The sequence below is a fragment of the Eretmochelys imbricata genome, chromosome 2, assembly GCF_965152235.1.
Source record: "Eretmochelys imbricata isolate rEreImb1 chromosome 2, rEreImb1.hap1, whole genome shotgun sequence".
NCBI lineage: Eukaryota > Metazoa > Chordata > Testudines > Cheloniidae > Eretmochelys > Eretmochelys imbricata.
In genome coordinates, this window is record NC_135573.1 from 226,905,683 (window position 1) to 226,925,457 (window position 19,775).

General features: G+C 39.4%; 1 protein-coding gene across 1 annotated transcript in view; it reads right to left on the reverse strand.

The window, feature by feature from the left end:
- The window catches only part of ADAM22 (ADAM metallopeptidase domain 22), a 194,153-nt gene that overhangs the window by 69,971 nt on the left and 104,407 nt on the right, over window positions 1-19,775 (reverse strand). The window contains exons 5-7 of the mRNA XM_077809423.1: window positions 8,892-8,974; window positions 3,321-3,384; window positions 2,510-2,579 (exon numbers count right to left, since the gene is read on the reverse strand). Of these exons, the coding sequence (XP_077665549.1) occupies window positions 2,510-2,579; window positions 3,321-3,384; window positions 8,892-8,974 (217 nt within the window). The remainder of the gene's footprint in view (window positions 1-2,509; window positions 2,580-3,320; window positions 3,385-8,891; window positions 8,975-19,775) is intronic.

A 19,775-nucleotide genomic window follows, 5' to 3' on the forward strand; every position in this document is an offset into this window, starting at 1 on the left:
TGCTTTCCCATCCCAAAGTATCTCAGGAAGAGTACCATGACCAATTGAAATCACAAAAGAAATTGAAATAGAAATAGGGATGTAACAAACCAACTTGGAATTTGATAACTCCTACTTTGAAAAAGTTCTATGAAAACTTTTATGGCCACTGAAGATCATGACATCTACTTTGTCTCATCTGAAAAACAGCACCTCCAAGGGCATAGTGTCTGCTATCATCATGCCAGAGCACTGACTGATTTAGTATGGACTCTGAGGAAAAAGTACCAGCTACTGAATCGCCAGCCTCTTGAAGAACCCTGGATTTCTCTCTTCAAAGTCCTAATCCTCCACAGTCAGTGACATTTGACAGGTGCATAGCATAAAATGGTGTATCTGCTGGCCATCACACGGAGGAGTATAATTTATTCTCTAATAATATTTTTTAATTCCCATGGAACAGAAGAATATAAAAAGCTATGTTGCTACTGATGAGATATCATACCATTTGCTTTGGTTAATACTGATAGGAAGTCACCCCAGTCTGTTAATCCACCATCAATGTAAAAGACTTGTGGTACATCAAAGTACATTCATAATGCAGCACTGACAGGAAATCTTAAATTATGCACAGAGCCTACTAAGGATAAGAACAAATAATTCTTGAATCAAATTAGAAGTTTCTGAAGGCATGTAAGTCCACAAACAAGGTGGGGGGATAAAGAAGAAGAGAAATATTGGCAATATAAAGTACAGGGTAAAGCGCATTTTGTTATAACAACAGTCTTATAGGACAGGATTAGCAAAATAGTCCTGCTGCAGTAAATAAAAAAGTAAAAACCAAAAATACTACAAGCTAGCAATTGCAAATATATCATATCTGTTAAAGGAAACAGACAGAAAAGTTTAAGCACTGTAAAGCCACTACTCCCAGTTATGATACCATATATATCCCTGAAGATCCAGAGTGAAATCCTGGCCCCTTTCAAGTCAATGGGAGTTTTGCCATTGACTTCAGTGGGAACAGGATTTCATGTTAAGTTATTTATATCTCCACTCAGCATATGTATATCACACAATGGGAACTACACATACTCTTACAATAAAACTAAAGACGAAAGGCAAAGGAAACCTAAATAAACAGCTCATGGAAATAATGAAACATTAGTTTTTCATTAGTATAAAATCTGCTGCAGCTGCTAAAACTTTCATGACAAACCTGAAACTGAGGACAGGTTTAGTGATCACAGAGTGAGCCGTCAATGGGATCCACAAAGCCTATAACATGTTGTTATGAAACTCGCTAGTTATAATTAACCTATTCATGTATGGGATCCTACCAAGCAGCTGCACAAGATTAGTGTCATATGCAGTTTCTCCACTTTGTTAGTAGTCATATACTTAAGTTATTTTCATTAGTATTCCGCAATTTGATTAAATGGCAACATTTCCCCATCTCAGCCAACACAGAGTTTTCTGAAACTGCCCCAGATGGAAAGTCTCAATTTTTGCAAAGAAAGTTTGACACACTTTGAAGGTCAAAGGGTTTTTGCGAAGGTGAAATGATAGATATCTGATTGCAGAAAAAATGTTTTTCATAGTCATAAAAAATTCAAAATTACATTTATTTTTTTCTCCAAAAGTCTGTGAAAACATAACGTTTCACCAGTGATAAAGTCCTTTGCCTACAAGACACACAATTCTAGTCCCAAAAGATTTCATCCTTTACTAACCCATTTCGAGAGAGAAGCTGCCGACTCAGTAGTCACACTACCTCTGTCTCTTTCAGAAGACATCCTCCAGGGTGCATCCCACACAACGTGAATTTCCTTATTAGGTCTCATATTCCATATTCAGTGCAACACAGCCCCAGTCCTCAGTGCTACCATATTATAAACTAGACATCTGTAATTGTCTTGAAGAAATCAGCAGTTTAGTACAGGTCTCATTCCTCCAGAATAAGCTATATATGTAGGAAACTACATTTCCAAACTGATAAACCCTTGACAAAATGGGGATATGCCACCCCAATGTAATTTAAGATGGAAAGACTGAAGCAGAAATGTTAAGAGTCAGAACTAGGATAAAACTTGAAAAATCCAGTTTCCTACTCCTACACTCAGACTAGTAGACCATTCCTATATCTCACAGTGGGGGAGGCCACTGATGTTCATCAGTCCTTAGTAACTAGGGGATTATTTTGATCAACCTTTAGGTTGCCATGACCTTTTATGTAAAATACATATTGCATGTGTAATGGCATATAAAGCATTCAATTCTTCAAAGTTTATTAAAAAAAATCAACAATATAAAGGTTGAGGTGAGGTTTGAGTTAATTGTTAGGTTTCTTCTCCCCTACTCCTCCCCCATGTTTTTTTTATGTTTTTATGTTTTTTTACTTAAACAGAAAAAGACAGATTCAAGCAAACAAAGGAGTAAAACTCCAAAGAAGATTAGCAACCGAATATGATACACAAGTTTGGCAAAATAAGACACAAGTTAAAAGAAGAGAGCATTAAAAACATCATACCATATGGCAGGTCATCCAAAGGAAATTCAAATAACCTGGATTTGTAAACAGAGTGGAAATGGAAATCCTCCTGAAATAGTAAACAGTGGCATGCATTAAGCCAAGATAAAATGAACCATCCCGTGAATATTAGGGAGAAAGAAACCCTTTTGCATTAGGTACCAAACCAATATGTTGGGGAAATAATGGAACACTGGAGGTTATCAAACCTCAAAGAACCTCATACACATTGTAGATTCTTCTCTTCCTCTCCCAATTATGATGTGATCATTAAGGCCCTGATTCAGCAAAGCACTTAAACCTGTATTTCACATTTAATATACAAGTAGGTCCTTTAAAGTGAACAGGCCTAATCACATGCTTAAAGTTAAGCACATGCTTAAATGTTTTGCTGGATTGGGGTCTAAATTTTCTAAACTTAAATAATATGAAATGCAAATGGATATGTATATATATATATATATATATTGTTTTAACTGATTTTCAGTACTGGCAAATGACCAAGAGGTTGTTTTAAAGAAGCTACCAAGGGGTAGCTAAGACATGTATTATTGGAGGAAAACTTCTGTAAACCTCCTCCTGTTTTCCTGATACTGTATTTAGATACTGGGAACTCAAATACTAGATGCAATATACTGCCTTTGGTTTGCACCTTTAGAGCAATATATGAACTAGCTGCTGAGAGTGGGAGGACAAGGACTCCCACTGTGACCAGCCCCAACACTAGAGGTGCAAGGCTGAGCATAAGGCTTCTTTTGTTTTCTGCCTCCCTTGTGTATCTGAATACTGGATTAGCTGAAGTTCTACTTACGTGTGAAGTGTGGTTTTCTTCTGGTTCAATAAGATAAGTATGATTCCCATCATAGAACATCCCACTGTTAAAGGCAGGAAAAGTGGTAACATTGAGTAGAGATTTACCAAACATTTATTAAAAGATTAAAACAATTTAAACAGGTAACCCGTGAAGGGGAGGCTATGAACTTGAAATATAACCATTAAAAACAAAATTAAAAGCAATTTCAGGTATTATCCCAGTTTCTAAGTCCTCGTGCAAATTTTTGTGATTTTACAACCAACTTATCCTTTTAAAAAAAATGTTTTTCCTCTTCCTTGTTGTAGTGATAAAGAGCTAGACAGAAAGAGCAGCAGAAACTGACTGACTGACCCAGTTCCCGAACCTAGTGTGAACCCCACTCCCTGGAACAGATTGTTCCTACTTCTGACAGATACTTAAGAGGTCTCTTTACATACTCTGGGAACATATGTATAGCTTGTCATGCCAAAATAAAGTATTAAACTGAGCTGGCTCTTGGATTTTAAGCTTTTTGGTACCATAAGTCTGTCTGCCTGCCTGCTCCTACAAGACCCAGCATAATGGGAACACTTTGGAGGTAAACAAAACAAGGTAAACAAACTGAAAAAAAAATCAAGAATAACAATTTTTTTCTCACACATCAATTTAAGTCCTTTATTAAATTGTTTTTGGAAAAGACACAAATAGGTTTTATATAAAACAACATCATCAGAAATATTCCATGAACTGCCAGAGCCAGTCTCCTATGCTATGTTGCCCTTTCATACAGTATGTATTCTAGCAGATGGAAAGCTTTCACTAGTTCTTGTGGTATTCCTCATTATACGTCCAGGGAACAGTTCTCACACAAGTAAAATCTTCCAAATGGAAGAGGAATTTTAAGGGCGCCAACTATATACATGCTTGTTGTACATGCTGGAAAATCTGCTTCTGTAATTGCTCTCATGTGAACAACCACCATGTGCCACCACCAAGCTAACAAAGGTGGCACATGGTTCAGTTCTAACCACAGGATAGGCTCAAGCTTTAAGGGATCCTAAGTGAATGTAGATAGCCTATGGTAATTAAATTACATGGTTGTGCATTACTGTTTATAAGTAAATACACAGCAGTGGTGAAATTCCCCACTGTGCACTCACACAAGGCCTATACACCACTTAAAATCCAATTTAAATCCTATTTTGAGTTTAAATGGGGTTTAAGCTTAAGCCTTGCACCAGATTTACGCACAACAGTGAATTTCACCCTAAAATAAAATGATCTGATATGGAAAATGTTAATTGGCAGTATACTAAAGAGGTACATTTCCTATCCCACTTCCCTTTTCATCTTTATCTAAGTCAGCCTTTTCTTGCAATTTTTTCTTTATTACAGCAGCATGTGTGTGTTGTTGAGATTAAGTTGTGTCAGCATTTCCTTTCTAAAGTGCTTCTTTCAAGGTTTTTAAGACTAGCTATAAATATGAGCTGTAGGCTCAGACTTGATATATACTGCACAACCTCAACAAGGGAGCAAGATTTTTTATTTTTATTTTTTTTGCAAAGTTTGAGGGGGGGGGGGGGAAGCAACCCACCACATTTCATTCTTTAAGTGACAGAAATCGATATTGGCTTTTGGCTTATGCGAGTCAAATATGACATTGATTTTTAAAACATTTTTATAATTAATTTTTGCATTTTTTTCACTAAAATCAGATCTGACCTTGACTATACCCAGGGAGCAGCTGTATTGAGTAAAATGATATCATTTTACTCTGTTGGGGTTTTTTGGGACCACAACTACATATTAAACTTTTAAACCATTACAGCTTTATATAAACCTATCTAATATTTTCCTAAATGTTGTGTATTTACAGCTCCACCGAAGTAATTATGGATATATATAATATAATATAGTTAATATATAACTCATATTAGCAGTGGTTATAAATACATATTTAATTCAAAGCTATTCCATCCCTTTGCAGATAACCTGTAAATATTTTGTGGAAATTAACTTGTTCTATGATGTTTAAAATAAAAATCCTAGAGCCTGATGAAGGCCCTCATTCTAAGAATAAAATGAGATTTGGGACTCATCCTGCAGATTTTAAGTATGCAAAACTTGCTTTGCTATCAATGGCAATTTTACATGAGTAAAGTCTGCAGGATTGATCAGTGTATCAGCATTTGAGGACTTAATTCACATTCTCAGAATAAAGGGCCTCCTATTTGATCATTTCACCCAGCAGCATGGACCTTTGATCAAGTCAGAATTTGATCAATCCACTCTTTAATAATGGTACATGGTAATAACATATTTACAGTCAAACTACAAACCTGATCCGACTTAAGTCAATGGATGTTTTGCAATAGACTTCAACTTAAGCAGTCCATATATTTGAATCATACACTAATAAAAAAGTTAGATCCAAAGTAGTCATAGAATACAGACCATTTTTGAAATCTGAATCTTTACTATGTCAAAACTATACCCAAACATATTGTAACAATAAACATCTTGTAAATCAATTTGATCTTAAAATATCAAGACTTTTAATTTCACCACCAGTGGGCAGCATATTCATGGTCCAACAAGAAAACATATCTATCTATGTTACAGGCCTTCAAACTCTTATTTTAAATTAAGCCTTACTATAGCATGTCTATAGCTATTCTGATAAGGCCCTTCATTTCCAAAAAATATTTCTATAATTCTCAAACTGACACCACTGTCCTATAAGCTCCTATGTATGATGCACCCTGTACCCACATGCTAATTTCAATTGGGGCGAGGAAGGAGTCTTCCTGTGTGAAGGAGCTTGCAGGATCATGGCCTAAAAACATATTTGAATGTTTTAAATGCTATTACATTAGAAGAGATCATTACTCAATAATCTATCATCCATTATTAAGAATCAGTGTACTTTATGCTATACAATACACAAAGGAATACATGGTTCTCTTCCAAGGAGCCTATATTGTAATAGAAAATGCATTAAAATACAGATTAATAAGAATATATAATTAAGCACATTCTTTGAAAGAGATTCAATACTGTATTCCTATACTCCAACATTCCCAACAGGTAATAGATATGTTTACATCACTTGACTGCAATGAAGAAAACAAAATGAAAACGGCAAGTTATTTTGCATTTATGTCTATATTATTCTGTAAGGAACATGAACCCAAGAGCTAAATTTAAGAAGAAACTTGGACACTAGAAATCCTAATAATGAGTGTGGCTTTTTTCAAAATGTTATATTTTTGTTTGAATCTCTGCATTAACCCATTGTAGACTGTGGCTACTGGACATCCCAAATAAAAACTTGGGTAATTAGGAATTAAGGCCACAGAAGTATATTGTCTCTTCAACGCAACTACCAAAAAGAAAGAAAATTAAGAGTTATGAGGATTCCACCATTGAACCCACTACCTTATTAATTTACTGAACGAGAGATAGACATTCCTAAAAAGAATGCAGGCATTAATAGCTAAAAAAATCACAAGATAAAGTTAAATAAACAATTCTGGCATCAACCTTGGCACCTGATCTACACCCACCCACTAATAATATAGCTGTTATAGGCTGGGACCTGGAGGATGTATTAAGCAGAGGAAAAGGCTTGAATTAATACTTGCCTGGATATGGAGAACATGGAGCTTATTGCTCCTTTAGAGGCATCTTCTCCAGCTGTTACAACCCATAAAGTTCACCATAGAACCAGCCCTACAGACTTTATTAGATGGTAATAGCCCCCAGTTTCCTCTGCTCCAGAGAAATACTCCAGATCCTGGTTGGAGTTAATGAAATTAAATGCCATCGTGAATCAGCAGTACTTATTCAGTATTTGAGGTCTACACATGAAAAGCACTATTTAAAAGATTATACAGATGATGATGATGATGATGCAGTGTCGCACCTGAGTTTAACATGACTTATTAAGGAAACACTGCATTCTCATACAGGGTCCTGGAACACTCCAACCTCTTATATTGTTTCAAACTGTCCCTATTGTGAAATAGGAATCTATTGATCTTTGTTGCTGATATACGTATATAGGTATTTGAAGATTCCTCCCTAAAAGGAAAAAAGAGATGTACCTAAGAGGGCTGAACAAAAAAGGAAAAGATAACAACTCTTCATCACTCTAGTTGTGTAGCTGCTTTAGAAGATACCAACACTGATAATTAAGCACTGAGAGAATACAGTGAGAGGGTTTCATCCTGAAGAACGAAGCACCAAATAAAGGCCAGAAAGGAATTTTTTTAGTCTCTTTTTCCCTTTTTCCCTAAGCCCCTGAAAGTTAACAGGGGTCACAGACTATAATCCAAGACCTAATGGATCACAACTAATGGAAGTCATGCTGTTAAATCTCTGCAGAATGCACTAAAACGCTACTATTTTTAGATTCACCTTCAGCACAGAACCTGAAGTCAGATTTCTTGGGTTAGTCCTCACTCCTAAATCTTGATTACAAAGGAGATAAAAGTATTATGGTACAAATAATCAGACAGAAGACTGCAGTGATGCTAAAATAAAAACAAAACCCAACAAATTTAACTAAAAGAAACTAACAGAAAATATGGAAGTCTGATACCGAATTTACAGAACTATTGGAGAAGGAAAAGGATCGAATCAATGAAAATCCCCATCAGATACGTGCCTGCCTTTCAGTGAAGCAGGAGTTAAAAAGAGAAGCATAAGGTAATTGTTGAGTGCTCCTATCTTTTTACCATTCATCACATGATCCTTCAAGCAATGTCTGACCTCAATATCAGGGGAGAGCCTGTAATTCCCAGTGAAGTCCCCTGAAGCTGCAGTTACTTACTACCTCTGAAAATCAGGCCAGGAATCTTTTTGAACCGGTCCAAAACTATGATACAAACCCTCAGAGGGGCTATGTGGGATTTTTGTATAGCTGTTTGAGATCCTCAAATGGAAGGTGCTATTAAGTACAAAATATGGTTAAAATCATGCAAAGTTTTCAATTTGCCATCTAAGAGCCACTCCTTTCCTTCAGATTTACAAATATATTGCCATATATGTTAAGTACCAATCAGCAGGTAAATATCTAAGATCAGTGCCTCTGTGAAAGAAAAGAAAAATGACTTGAAAACCCCCACTTCACTGTTTCAGTTTTGTTTTGTAAATGGGGTCAGAATAGAAGAGAAATATGCCATCTACTCATTGTAGTAATCAGGAAAGAGCAAAGCATATTCTGACATAGTTAAAGAGTAACATTTAGAAAGGTTTGTTTTTTCCCCTTTGGAAAGGAATATTTTGGGTTGCTCTCACCCTAGCTTATTTATTTGTAAGTTAGTTTTAACTTGAAAAAATGGTATTACACAATACCAGTGTATCTATGTGCTTAATAAAAACCAACTCGGGCACTCTGTAAACTACTTGTAAAAATCCAAGATTTCTTTATAGGTACAAATTCAACCCATAATTTGTGAGGGAGGGTAAAATGCTTAACATTTTGCTGCAATAAGAAAACAATTAGTAATTCCTTTACTCTAGAATTTGTACTTGTTTTAAGAAATTACATACAGGCCATTAAAAAAATAATCTGGGGAAACTTACTGAAGTCCATGGCATGTTGACAAGGCAACAAATGATTCTGGGTTTCCTCGGATTTGGCCCTGGTAATAGCAATGCTCTCCTCCCTGCAATTGAAAATAGAGACTGTGAATCCATCATGTCGCATAATATCATACGCATGTCCTGTCAAACATGGCTTGTGCTATGACTATGTTGCCACACCTACCGGCATGGTGCCCACAATTCGCAGTTATTCAGAGTCAAGAGAAAACTGCAGAGGACATTCTTATCAAATAGATCAAAGAGAATTAGTCATAAGTGTCCCCAGTGCTCTGAATTTAAAGGAAACATGGTATATAATCAAATGATAAAAGAGTGCAATGAAAATTAACACTTGTCTTTTTTTTTCCTGTGAGCAGGGCATATACCACACCTGCCAAATCCTGCAGTCTTTTACTTGACAAAACTGCCACCAAAGTCAGGGGAAGTTTTGCCTGAGTCAGGTCTTCACCTTATGTCTGTCTAGCCATATGTATCTGCAAAGCACCCATCACTGTACAATCTAGACATTGTATACAAAATATGAATAACCTCATTTCTATCTGAAAAAGTCTTCTACATCTTAGATCATTAATCCCATTGGAATCAAACTTAATTGCTGATTCCTAGGAGAAACTCACCCAGGTCATTATGCTGTTTTGTTGTTGGTCGACGGCCGACTTAAAGAGAGGGGCCTTAAAAGCAATAACACTAGAGCTCATCCTAATTTCTGGTAGCAAACATGTCCTCCCCCGTACCCCCAGTAAGAACAACCTACCCCACCCCTATATATCCAGGAGTGCAAATATTTAAGTGTATTTACTGAGATGGAAAGCATGATTATTTGTCTTCATGAGCTGGCAATCACTTGGGTGATAGTGATGCAGAGCCATAAGCCAAAGTTGCTGTTCATACTTATCATGTGAAATTAAATGCTCTCAGATTCTACCCTTCAAAAGTATATTTATAACAGCTGTTTCACCAACACTAAATTAACTGAAGTTTAAAAAATAAAACAAGAGTATGTTAGTAGCTTTTGGGATGTGACAAGGAAATCCCCTTTTGTTTTCTATAGGATCATACAGACTAAGAATTTCAAAAGGGACTAGTGATTTTCGGTGCCCAACTTGAGACACTGTAAAGGGGCCTGATTTTCAGAGGGTGTATGCACTGCACTTTCTGGGAATCAGGTCCCTGGAGTTTGGGCACCAAAAATCACTAGTCCCTTTTGAAATTCTTCTCTATCATGTTTTGTTGGCTGATACAGGGACTTTGATGCCATTGTGTAAAGCTAGAAATGTACAGTACCATGAATCTGAAGGTAGTGCTCAGATACTATGATGATAGCTGCCACAGAAAAAAAAACCTAATATATGATTAGAGAGATTGAAGGCCTACTAATATCTGGCTGGTTTGTTGCTTCATTTTACAAAGACTATCCTTCTGGCAAATTTTCAATTATAATCATAGAACCACAGAGTTAGAAGGGACCACAAGGGTTATCTAGTCTAACCCCCTTCCAAGATGCAGGATTTGTTGCGTCTAAACCACCCAAGACACATGGCTATACAGTCTCCTTTTGAAAACCTCTAGTGAAGGAGCTTCCATGACTGCCGTAGACAGTCTGTTCCATTGTCCTACCATTTTTACAGTTAGGAATTTTTTCCTGACAAGTAATCTAAATCTGCTATGCTGTAGTTTGAACCATTGCCTCTGGCCCTGCCCTCTGTAGCAAGAGAGAACAACTTTTCTCCACCTTTTTTATGGCAGCCTTTCAAGTATTTGAAGACCACTATCATGTCCCCCCTTAATCTCCTCTTTTCCAAACTAAACATACCCAGTTCCTTCAGCCTTTGCTTATATGGTTTGCATTCCATCCCTTTGATCATCTTTGTTGCTCACCTCTGGATCCTTTCCAGTTCCTCTTCATCCTTGCTATACACTGGTGACCAAAACTGGACACAGTACTCCAGTTGAGGCCTAACCAGCGCCTAGTAGAGCAGTACTATCACCTCCCGTGACTTGCATGCTGTGCCTCTGTTAATGCAACCTAAAACTGCATTTGCTTTTTTTGCAACAGGATCACACTGTTGATTCATGCTGAGGTTGTGATCCACCACAACTCCCAGATCCTTCTCAGCAGTGCTGCTGCCAAGGCAGTTATCCCACATTCTATATTTGGGCATTTGGTTTTTCTTCCCTAAGTAGCACCTTAAATTTGTCTTTGTTGAATTTCATTTTGTTGTCTATAGCCCAGTTCTCCAATTTATTAAGATCCCTCTGAATTTTAGCTTTATCCTCCAAAGTGTAGGCAAACCTCCCTAGCTTTGTGTCATCTGCAAATTTGATCAGTATGCTCTCTGTTCCTACATCCAGGTCATTAACAACAAATAATAATACAATATACTTATATATATTTATAATAATAATTAACATGCTTTTAAGTTGCTTCACAATTTTATCTCCTGTTTATCTGCTCTTGTATTTTATTGTGTCACTTTTCACTCTCTCCACTCCACTAACAGAGGCAGCCTCCACTGCTTGTCAACGCCTCTCACACCTCTGTGTTTTCCTCCAGGCTCCCCGTTCATATGTTCCCTGAATTAATCTGTAAAGCCACTAGCCTGTCCCCAACAAATCCCTCCCCAGGATTCATGTCTACCAAGATGTCTACAGGAAACTGCCAACTGATTATATCTAGATACATGGTCAGGAGGGACTGCTGATATCTATCATATTTATATCTTACAGTTTATTATAAGAATACAATTTATCTGACTCAGAACCATCTAGCTTTGCACATCTGGCCTATGTAAACATATGCTCTTCTTATTGTTTGCCTCATTCTGCCTTACTCCTTCCAACGATTTATTACAGCCATTCACTTGTTGCATCTTTTCTTTATTAGGTGCAGTAAGCTCTTAGGGGCAGGAATCATCTTTTCCTTTGTCTGTTACAGTGCTTAGTACAATGGGGCCCCAGGCATCATCCTGGTTTGGGCTTCTAGGCACTAACATAATACATGTAATAAAAATTACCCTGATGAGTTCATGTCAAAAGAAATGATAAACTAGATGGATTTTCTAAAGACCATACCCTATGGCATTTAAAAGATTTTTTACCATATCATTTTTGTAGCAACGTATTACAGGAACATGTGCATGGGTGTGAGAATAATATTGGAAAGATGATTGATGGAGTCAAATGGATTCTAACTACTTCTGGAAAGAATTTTGGTAATTAGTCAAGACTCTGAAACTAGTCAAGATGAGCTTATCCTCATACAAAGTAGTGTAATGTGTATCTGCACTAGTGCCTGAGGCTCATTTATTCTACAAAACGAAATCTGTATAACCAAGAAGAACATTTTTCATGCAAAAACTCTGAGCCAGCATGAATCATGTGGCTCAAAAAGGGGGTTTGATCTCCTTAATGAGAATCAAATAAATGTCCCATGATAGCACTCCCAGCTTTTTCATAGCTTTTTGGTTAAATTATCCCATAACATATCTGTGGAAGAAATAATTTTTCTATCTATCAATCTGGAAAAGACAGAAATAAACAAACTTAAAGGTGTTGTCTGGAGATAACATACCTTGGAGATTCTACTCTATTTAATTATATCAGATCAGTTAATTTTGCAATTTACCCATGATCACACAAATTCTGGCAGAGCCAAGAATAAAACCCAGATATCTTCACTCCTGTGCCCATATTTTTACAGCTATGGAACATTCTGGCTTACACGTTGTAACAATGCTGGTTCTGGTGGGACCCAACTGAGAATGCCAATTCAGGACAAACTGCTTAAAGCAGGGCAGTTACAGCCCAAGGCTGTGGTTTCTGTGCACACCAAGGCAAACCAAACCAGCCAGACAGAGAAGACTTTGGTTTTACCGCACTGGCTAACCACAAGTCACACAAGCAATTCCCTTAGACACTCCAGTTTCCCAGTATCACCACCAGTGCCACTCATTATGGGGACAAATGGTTATGAAAACCAATCCCCCCCTAAAAGAAAAAAAGGTTCTCTCGATCCCAAAGGACCAAGCCCCAGACCCAGGTCAATCTACAAATCAGATCTTACCCACAAATCACGCTGTTGCCAATCCTTTAGAATCTAAAATCTAAAGGTTTATTCATACAAGGAAAAAGATATAGATAAGCGCCTGAATGGTTAAATGGAATCAATTACCTACAGTAATGGCAAAGTTCTTGGTTCAGGCTTTCAGCAGTGATAGAATAAACTGCAGGTTCAAATCAAGTCTCTGGAGTACATCCACAGCTGGGATGGGTGTTTCAGTCCTTGGTCCCTGCATACCTTGCTGCATACCTTGGTTCAAAGCTTCAGTGTAGCAAAGTTCCTCCAGAGGTAAGAAGCAGGATTGAAGACAAGATGGAGGAGCTGCAGCAGCTTTTAATATTCTCTTGCATGTGGTCTTTCTTTCTCTGTTCCAAAGACAAGCTGTCCATCACATGGCATGGAAAAACCTCAGAGTTCTGTCCATAAGCATGTCCCTGCATAACTTGCTGAGTCGCAAGGCATGTCTGCCTTCTCTCAATGGGTCACTTGTATAGCTGATAGTCCCTTAATGGGCCGTCAAGCAGGCTAGGCAGAGCTGACACCAACTTGTCTGGCGTGTTCCCCAAAAGCATAGCACAAGTTTGAATTACAGACAGTATAGAGCCAATATTCATAACTTTAACTACAAAATGATACACACATATAGACAGTATAATCATAACCATCAAACCAAAACCTTGTCTTAGACACCTCATTTGACCCCCTTTATACAAGATTTGGTGCCACTACAGGACCCTGGTTGCAACAATGATCTATATGGTCCCAGATTATGTCAATAACGTCACACGTGTTGACATGTGGGTGCGACTTTACTGTGGGCTCACTTCTTCCACTCTGAGACAATCTAGCAGGTCAAAAGAAATCTAGGCAGATCTACATGTGTATCTGGAAATATTTGTTGTCTGTGTGTGTCCCTGGTGCACTAAAAAAAAAAATCTGTGTTTGTGAACCACATATCTTGCCTTAAGGACTCTCTTAAACCAGGGCCTCAGAGCCTGTCACTCTCACCTAATCAGACCAACAGACAGAAAAGAAGAGATGATGACAAAATGGAACCCTGCAGCACTCTGCACCTGAATGCCCACAGGGAGCAAATGCTTGCTGAGGAAATTCTTGAAGTCCCAGAGCCATTTGATCATTAGCCTTTTTCAAAAAGGAAAAATTAACAGCCTTGGCAATTAGAGTTCAGTACGCAGTGGCAAGAGATTATTTTTCTTAATCAAAGGTACACCTGATCCCTGTTTAAAGGCAGCAACAATACCACCCTGCTGTCTCAAAGGAAACATTAATAACCCCCATCAATAAAACAAATTCTCCACTGGTCTTCATCAACCAGGTTAGAGAAGGGTCTAGTTCATTGCTCTCCCGATGTATCAAGAACATCAGCTAGTAAATCAGAGTGGAATTTAGCAGCATTTCTCGCCTGCTGCTAGAATATTCTGACATTAGTCAGGTCAGTCTGGAGTGAGTAGATCTTATTAGAAAATTAGGTTGAAAATTCTTCACAGTGAGAAAATTCTTCACAATTCTGTTACAGTGCCTGTTATATCCTGCCTCCCCATCTGAACATTTCTGCTGGAAGAGTCTTGTCTAATGCTATGGTGAAGAAAAAGTACAACTTTGTTTTGCTTTTTTCACGTGAATATAACCACTTCCCAGGCTGTAATCAATGTAGTTCTGAACAAGCTCTCTGCTAGTGGCACTCTGTTCTTCTCCTTTGCTGCTTCAGTCAGATGCAGGTCCTCTGTGCTGACCCACCATGGCGACCTGTCAGGACAATGCAGCAGGAGTGGCTTTGGCAGTCAATGGTTCCTGGTAACTAAAAGCTGCCATAATATTCTGCAAAAGCCATCAGAATGATGCAATGGCAGGACCCATTCAGACAGGTCAACCACCTGGACAGGAGTGAAGCTGTGCCCAAACATCGGCCTTCATGCATAATCTGCTATTACCGTTGGTTAGGTACTGCTCACAGAATTCCCAACTACTGCCAGCTGAGCCCCTGGCATGCCACCTTGCTACAGCCATCTTCTGGCGAACCTCTTAGCTTCATGCTAGTCACAGTATGCTGATTTTTAGAGAGAGAATGTGGGTGAGGTAATCTCTTTTATTGGACCTAGAGAGACAAGCGTTCAAGCTACACAGAGCTCTTCATCAGGTCTCTGTTTTCTGGCAGTCATAGCTCTGAGGCCTACCAACAACTAGAGTGGCAGTGGCTGCTGGAAAACAAGTAGGCCGTAGTACTAGCAGTGAAAGTAAACTGGAAAAAAACATCTATCCCCAACCCTTTTAAAAATAAATATCAAAAGGAACAGGAGAAGCACATTAACCAATATTCACAAAGAATGAAAAAAATAAGAAGTAAAAAGTAAGAACTGGACACCCAAACTGTACTCAAGAGGAAAATCCTTAGTAACCAACTTAGATTCCTCTCCACGTCTTCAATGGAGACAGTAAAAAGAACAGGAGGACTTGTGGCACCTTAGAAACTAACAAATTTATTTGAGCATAAGCTTTCGAGAGCTACCGCTATTTACAATGGTTCTTTGCTATTTTTAGCTCCTCAAAGATACTAGGAAGCTAAGGACTCCCAGTCATCTGTTTGCAACAGCTCTCGTTTCCAGAATGCTCCAGTAAGCCGTTCCAAAAAAAATTCCCTTCAACCAGGAGAGGTATAGCCATTAATACACAGCATTACTGGGCCAAAAAATGCATGACCTCCCTCTCATTAGCTTCTGTGTACTAATATTTTAACCCTCAGTAGTCCAAAGGAGAGGAGAGGGACCTCTACTTCTGTTCCTAGTGGTAGAGTGCGCCTTTCTTTACAGAGGAGAGCTCCTAAAGGACCAACTAACAATGGCTCTATTATCTGTGACCAGCTAGCTAATCACTAGCCTTTTTAAAGTGCCAGCCATTGCAGGTTCATTGGGTTTACAATTCCTGCCCTCCAGTAAGTAGCTAGTTTTACTTACAAATTCTTGAGGCTTCCACAAAGTTTAATCTAACACCAGCTGCTAGATAATGTGCCTTTCAGATATCTTCACAGTTCCCAATTGTTTAAATTTTTACAAAGGGAAATCAATATTGGCCATGAACAAGGGTTCAGATTAGAATCTCATAAAACTGAAAAACAGTTTCAGGAAATTTTATTTTTTCTTAAAATAGGTTATGGACTTTGCAAATGAGGCTCCTGGAAGCTAAGCATTTATCATAGGTATTAACATAATTTGAAGTCAAAGTGCAGTAGTGAGTGACTCTAGGACAGAGTTTTAGAACCATTAAAGATACAGCCTCATTATCACCACTGAAGCTCTCCCTGTAAAAGCATTTCAAGGCTGTTGGCAGCATTCTTTTAAAAGATAAGTATATTCTTTTAAAAGTACATAAAAACACACAGTTGCACCAATTGCCATATTGTACGTGGTTTATGACCGATGCTTTCAACACTAGGCATCTGCTATTGGACTAGATCTTTGAGTTCAGATGAGGTCTTGTGTTTACTGGCCAAAAGCTACAGATACCATTCTCTGTGCATTCAGCTTTAGGGCATGTCCAGCTACCTTGTTAGTCAGCACACTGCCATCTGGGCAGGGAACTGCACTAGCATCTGGCAGCCTCTTGACTCACTGTCATTCAATGTTAGAGAAAATGATTTTAAGTAACACCTGCCTAAAGCAGATGAGAACAGGGCTATTTACAGCTTCCTTCCTACTGTGGCTAGCGCCACAGACATAGAATATCAGGGTTGGAAGGGACCTCAGGAGGTCATCTAGTTCAACCCCCTGCTCAAAGCAGGACCAATCCCCAATTTTTGGCCCAGATCCCTAAATGGTCCCCTCAAGAATTGAACTTCCAACCCTGTATTTAGCAGGCCAATGCTCAAACCACTGAGCTATCCCTCCCCTAACTTCATAGAGTTCCTACACTTGGATTATCACAAGGACCATCACACTGTGCCAGGTTCCTGTGTCTCTGAATGTAGGAAGAAAGGAATGAGCGCTTCAAGGCACAACGTGAGAGAATCTTTGTGCTTCCCTCCAGGACTCTTGTGCCCCAGCACAACAGCCAGGCACAACCCAACCCTAAGGGCATGCCGATGCTGCATGCTTCTTTCCACAGCATATAGGGTACATGCACGGATAGTGTCCCTAGCACGGGTATAAATAACAGTGTAGATGGTGAGGCATGGCTTAAGCGAGTAAAGACACACCTGAAGGGTGTGGGTATGTACTCAACCACGTACCCAACATGGCTCTCTACTCACCCAAGCTGTGTCTCCTCACCTACAATGCTATTTTTCATAGTGCAGGGTCCCACTGCCTCCCAGGGGCTGGAGCCCTCTCCCCCTGCAGGGAGAGACTCTGGGGAAAGGTTCTGGAAGTGGGGAGGCCTCAGTGCAGTGAAAGGGAGCTGCTGAACCTTTCCCTGCTGCCTCCACATCGTGCCAGAGCCTTTCACTGTCATGTGTAGCTACACCGCAGCATGGACGCAGCTTGCTTTTCACTGAGGCATGTAGCTACATGTGCCCTACCAGTGGTGTGTAGTGTAGATGTAGCCTAGACTTTCAGCAATTACTTTTTTTCTCTTTCCATCCAGGAATCTACGTAACATGCAACCCCACTCAGAAGACAACCCCCGCAGGCACGCACATATGCAGACATTTACCAATCAGAAGAGGGGAAAGCCCTGTGTACAATGGAGGAGGAAGGGATTAAAAACACAAGCAGAATTTACTTACTGACTCTTCATTATTTCTGAGCGATGGAAAGTCCCTTCTTGCTCCTTCCACATGAATATCCAACCGCTTATAACTGCATCTAGAATAGTAGTTCTCAAACTGTGGGTCAGGACCCCAAAGTGGGTCGTGACCACATTTTAATGTGGTCGTCAGGGCCAGCTTAGACTTGCTGGTGCCGAGGTTACAAGCCCCCTGCCTGGGGCTGAAGCCCTTGGGCTTTGCCCCTGCCTCCCCCCTGACCCGGGGCAGTGGGGCTTAGGCAGACTCAGGCTTTGGTCCCCACTCCTGGGGTCATGTAGTAATTTTTGTTGTCAAAAGGGGGTCACGGTGCAATGAAGTTTGAGAACCCCAATCTAGAAATTTTAAGTCCCCACATGAAATAACGGTTTAGTGGCTCTAGGAAACCGAGATAACAAAACATGGGATGTGTTGAGCCATTTTACGACTATGGATGACACACTGTCATAAATATAAAGGGAAGGGTAAACCCCTTTAAAATCCCTCCTGGCCAGAAGAAAACTCCTCTCACCTGTAAAGGGTTAAGAAGCTAAAGGTAACCTCGCTGGCACCTGACCAAAATGACCAATGAGGAGACAAGATACTTTCAAAAGCTGGGAGGAGGGAGAGAAACAAAGGGTCTCTCTGTCTGTCTATATGCTGCTTTTGTCGGGGATAGACCAGGAATGGAGTCTTAGAACTTTTAGTAAGTAATCTAGCTAGGTATGTGTTAGATTATGATTTCTTTAAATGGCTGAGAAAAGAATTGTGCTGAATAGAATAACTATTTCTGTCAGTGTATCTTTTTTGTAACTTAAGGTTATGCCTAGAGGGATTCTCTATGTTTTGAATCTAATTACCCTGTAAGGTATCTACCATCCTGATTTTACAGAGGGGATTTCTTTACTTCTATTAAAAGTCTTCTTGTAAGAAAACTGAATGCTTTTTCATTGTTCTCAGATCCAAGGGTTTAGGTCTGTGGTCACCTATGCAAATTGGTGAGGCTTTTTATCCAACATTTCCCAGGAAAGGGGGGGTGCAAGTGTTGGGAGGATTGTTCATTGTTCTTAAGATCCAAGGGTCTGGGTCTGGAGTCACCTAGGCAAATTGGTGAGGCTTTTTACCAAATCTTGTCCAGGAAGTGGGGTGCAAGGTTTTGAGAAGTATTTTGGGGGGAAAGACGTTTCCAAACAGCTCTTCCCCAATAACCAGTATTTGTTTGGTGGTGGTAGCGGCCAATCCAAGGACAAAGGATGGAATATTTTGTACCTTGGGGAAGTTTTGACCTAAGCTGGTAAAGATAAGCTTAGGAGGTTTTCATACAGGTCCCCACATCTGTACCCTAGCGTTCAGAGTGGGGGAGGAACCTTGACAAACATATAACATGGAAATACCATTGGAATGCTCCCGCTGCTTCAGGCAGCTGAGGGTGGGGGTGGGGGAAAGGAAGAGTGTGAAGTGACTAACACTAGCGGTGAAACCCTGATCCTACTGAAGTAATTGGCAAAACTCCTGTTGACTTCAATGGGGTCAGGATTCCACCCTCAGTACGCCAGAATATATTTTAAACTCTTCACACCCTTCATTTCCATGTTTTTTCCCCTTCTCTTCCCTCCTCCCCTCTTCATGCCTTATTTTATAAGCACTGAAAAAAATTTCCTCTTAATGAAAATGTGTTGCTAGGTAAGATGGGATGTATGCTCCACACTGGCGCTGAAAGAGTTGAATTAGGCCAAGAGCACCCAATCAGCCAATTAAGCTGCAAATGAGGGAGATTTAGGCTATATGCAGGGTGCTAATTAGGAAGAAGCTCACCGGTGAGGGAAAAGATGGGGCTTCTATAAAGCCAGGAGGCCGGCAATAGCATGAGGCAATAGCATTCTGGAAGAAGGGGATAGGAGCCTCTGAGAAAAGGAACAGGAATCCATGAGGAAGGATTTACCTGGCAGGCCTAAGAGAGAAGGGTCTGACTATGAAGGCTGTTGAAGGAGAAGATTAAAGAAGCATGGTAGGAAGTAGTCCACTGAAGAGAGCAGTAGGGTTGGTGAAGACCCAGATCTTAACTTCT